Raw genomic sequence first — 4,147 nt, 5'->3', positions numbered from 1 at the left:
TATTTATTGGATAAGCATCAGAAAGGGGCTTCTGTTGATATGATTTTTAGGGACTTCTTCCATTGAAGAATGAAGATAAGCATAGACTAGTTCACATCAAATTACAAGCTCCAGTCTGCTAGCGAAATTTTGAGTCATCCTTCAATCCACCCTTTTAACGCAGAGAGTTGATGAATGTACACAATTTATTTCTAATTCAGTGGTTTGTTATATATACTAAATTTCTTTATGATGATTGTTTGCTTCTGGTATTTATAATATATTTTGAACTTTCAAGGACAATAGGACATTGGATAGGTGGAGTATGAGCCCATGTACAGTGAAACCATTTTATCTTATATTTATTACTGTAGGTAATGAGTAATGGCTAATAACTCTTGTCAGCTTAGGTGACTCCAGTCCATTCATTCTCAACCTGACTTATATCTACCATTCTTATATTCTATAAACGTGGAGGTCCCCTCTCGTCCCCTATATAATAATGGTTCTGCATCAAATCATTTATCTGGTAGAACATGCATATGTCATTTGATGGGGTCGGAAAGAAGACCGCATATTCAACTTTGGGAAAGCATATCGAAGCCATCAGACTCACAGTTGTCGTTTTCTACTGTTAAAAACACTCAAATTTCTTGCCATCAAAGTTTAAGATTAGATCATAAGTTTTTTTTTTTTTTTTTTTTTTTTGGGGTCACACAACAGCTTCAGCTACATCTACACTTACCTTGTTTGTTTTTGAAATAAACACAAAATATTTACTATTATTTATTTATTAATTGCCCTTTTTCAAATGTAAATTAAAATGCATGAAACGTCACCCGTCGATCGTCATGCATAATCCTAGACTGGACAGGGTTGTCAAAATTAGTTTGGTGACCCACATAATAACTATCGGTAGGTGTAACGATCTTTTTTTAACCTTCTTGGAGTAAATGTGAGCTCATTAATAGACAAAAAAATCGTCATAAAAGTCTACAAATATTGGGTTGGGTGGACCAGATATATAACTGTGAACAGTTGATAAATATTGATTTTCACTATTAGAAAGAGAAAATGCTTTATATTTATTGAATGTCAAAATGAAACAACACTGGGTCAGTAGGCTGAGTGAGGAAGATCACTTATTTATATGGGCGTAAGCAAGAGGAAACGATTACCAGAGACATCCATTAGAGAGAGATATATATATACCTTGATGAGAAACATATACATGTGAAAGTTTCAAGACGAAGAAGTTCGGTGATTAACTAATTTTCGGAGAAAATTTTCAGGTCTTTGTTATTTATATTTTATTTGGTGTTTTGTCATGAATTGTTTTTAGTTTCCCATTCAATTTTAGAGATTTTTAGGAAAGATTTTTTTTTATTATTATTATTTAATGGCATGATAATTCCTGTAATTTTTGTTTCCTTTACGTAGCAAGTTACATAGCAGAAAGCCGGGCAAACTCTGTAGAATCTGGAAGATTTAACACTCAAAAGTGTAGTGTATTTTCTATTTTCATTTCTTTACTCTCCCTTGAGTGAATCATTCTGGACATTTATTTACATGTACAGATATCTTAGAAAATAATGTAGGAATAATATATATATATATNGCCGGGCAAACTCTCCAGAATTTGGAAGATTTAACACTTAAAGTATAGTTATATAATATAACTAGAAAAAAAGAGTAGTTTTGAACTTAATATTTTCTATTTTCATTTCTTTCCTCTAGCTTGAGTGAATCATTCTGAACATTTGTTTACATGTACAGATGTCTTAGAAAATAACGCAGGAATAATATTATATATATATATGTTTATCATAATCTATGGATAAATATGCATCGAATCATTCATCTTTTCATATCAAACTTATGAGATGTTTATAAGTTGTGATTATTTGCCAGCTTCGTTTTAATTATCTGCTGTCTAGCCGGCGTATGTTTTAAATCAACGATTCTGAGAAATCAGATCCGATTTGAAAGCTTTACTTTAGTTTTGAAAGTTGATTGTCTATTTATTGTGATCATTAGTTGCCTGTTTACATCCAGGAGAAAGAAGTTGTCGAAGCAGAGAGTGAATCACTGAGGAATAAGAAAATGTTGAATGGGTCAGGAAGTTCCTCTGAATATAAGCATCAAAAAGAAGACGAGGTAATTATTGATATCAAAGAAAATGTTGAGCGTCAATATTGTTGTATTTATAAGGTTCCTAAGAAACTTAGGAACATAAATAACGATGCTTACACTCCTCACATAGTTTCAATTGGTCCATATCACCATGACAAAGAAAAACGGGATGACCTAGAAAGCAAAAAGGAATGGAAATGGGGTGAAATGCAAAATCTAAAGAAGGGCTATCAGGTAAAGTTTTTTAAGAATATCAGAAAGAAAGACAAACTCGAGAACTTTGTCAAAGAAGAGGAACAACGCATCCGCTATTGTTACGAAGCAACATTTGAGAATTTCAGTTCAGATGAATTCATAGAGATGATCCTGGGTGATGCTGTCTTCATCATTGAACTCTTCTTGAGGAATTACCATGATGATAGAGGAGATTTTTTGGTTAGTAAACCGTGGCTAACAAATGCTATAAAACTGGACTTGCAATTACTTGAAAACCAGCTTCCATACTTTGTCCTGGAGGAGTTATACCTGTTAGCCTATGGCTGCTCCGCTAGACCTTCCTTCCTTACTCTTTCTCGCAAGTTTTTCGGTTATAAGGAGCCCGATGAAGAGGCCATACAGGATATGGAAATTAAACATTTTGTCGACTTGAGAAGACATACTATGTTGGTCGGAGTCGAAATCGATGAAAAATTACCAAAGTCTTCGGGCGGAAAAATTGAAGATTTACCAAGTGCAGTGAAGCTGCATGAGTCCGGGGTGAAGTTTAAGTCGGTCAAAAACAAAGATGCAGTGAAGCCGGGTGACTCGAAGAGGAAGTGTAAGCCAGAAAAAGGTTTACTTAACATAGAATTTGAAAAGAGAGAAAGAGAAGACTCGTGTATTTGGTGGCTTAGAGGACAGGTGCTAAAGATTCCACGCCTTAAAATTGAAGATGGTACGGAATGTTTGTTTCGAAACTTGATGGCCTTGGAGCAGTGCCATTATCCATTTGAAACTCATATTTGCAACTATATTGATCTAATGGATGCTCTGATCAACACGAGAAAAGATGTGGATTTGCTTGTTGACCATAGAATCATCTCCAATTGTGTGGGCGACCATGATTCAATTAAAGTGATGTTTAACAGACTCTGCCTTGAGATTACGCCAAGTACTTCCTGTTACCTAGACATTTGCAAGAGGCTGAAAGAACACCACGAGAGATGGTGGAATCGCACCAAGGCAACGTTGATTAGTGTGTATTTTGAAAATCTGTGGAGAGGGACTGGAACTATTGCTGCAGCCATACTCTTACTGCTCACTCTGTTACAAACCATCAAACGATTCTATCCGGCCCTGTTTACGGATCCATAATAATTTAAGTTTGTGTGTGTTTTTAGTACTTGTATAATTAGAACCTCTACTTCCTAGTTCCTAGTATTACGCTGCTAATAACTTCGGATCTGTAGCTTTCATTTATAATAATGTATTCTCTCCCATGCCGTATGTATTGTTCAACCATTTGCAATATCTTTAGCTTACCTAATAAATTATGCTTTAATCAAACTTATGCAACTTCGAATTAATGAAACTGCTATTAGGGTAAGGCAAAAAGAAAAGAAAATGTTAACACTTTTTCACCTGTAAGTACATAAATTAACCAAAATTTCATATATGTTTAAGAATGTGTTTTCTGAGTAACCTTAGATATCACTTACGTGCCAATAAGTTTAGTTCAATGGATTTCACTAAGTTCGATTTTGACTATAATTATAATTATCCGAAATTGGTGCCAGTTGTTTCTCAGGTCTAGATAACTCTAGGTATTATTAATACTACTTATTAGCCTTGTATTGGCATGTTATATGTATCGACGAATTGCTTCTTAGGATATATAGTAATTGTGTTGACCACCATACATCAATATGCTAAAAAGAGATCAATGTTCAATAACTAAATCATCAACAAGCTGAAAGTACCCACGAATGATGAGATCGTAACATGACTACATTGATAAAGTACTTTGTGTTTATAAACAGAATCTCTAGAGAGGCAC

At 34.3% G+C, this 4,147-nt stretch overlaps 1 protein-coding gene across 1 annotated transcript; it reads left to right on the top strand.

Annotated features, from left to right (window-relative positions):
• The first annotated feature begins 1,087 nt into the window (after window positions 1-1,087).
• LOC116117768 (UPF0481 protein At3g47200-like) lies at window positions 1,088-3,605 on the top strand. The gene is made up of 3 exons (XM_031403788.1): window positions 1,088-1,271; window positions 2,035-2,136; window positions 2,273-3,605. Exon 3 carries the CDS (start codon window positions 2,320-2,322, stop codon window positions 3,463-3,465), a length of 1,146 nt encoding a protein of 381 aa, XP_031259648.1. The 5' UTR covers window positions 1,088-1,271; window positions 2,035-2,136; window positions 2,273-2,319; the 3' UTR covers window positions 3,466-3,605.
• Window positions 3,606-4,147: the final 542 nt, after the last annotated feature.

This window comes from Pistacia vera, unplaced genomic scaffold (assembly GCF_008641045.1).
Source record: "Pistacia vera cultivar Batoury unplaced genomic scaffold, PisVer_v2 Contig820, whole genome shotgun sequence".
Classification (NCBI taxonomy): domain Eukaryota; kingdom Viridiplantae; phylum Streptophyta; class Magnoliopsida; order Sapindales; family Anacardiaceae; genus Pistacia; species Pistacia vera.
Note: the sequence above shows the minus strand (reverse complement) of the source record. Positions and strands in the feature narration are given on the sequence as shown.

Excerpts from the sequence above, each read along its gene's own strand:
- LOC116117768 (XM_031403788.1), top strand. The coding sequence starts at position 2,320 with ATGCAAAATCTAAAGAAGGGCTATCAGGTAAAGTTTTTTAAGAATATC.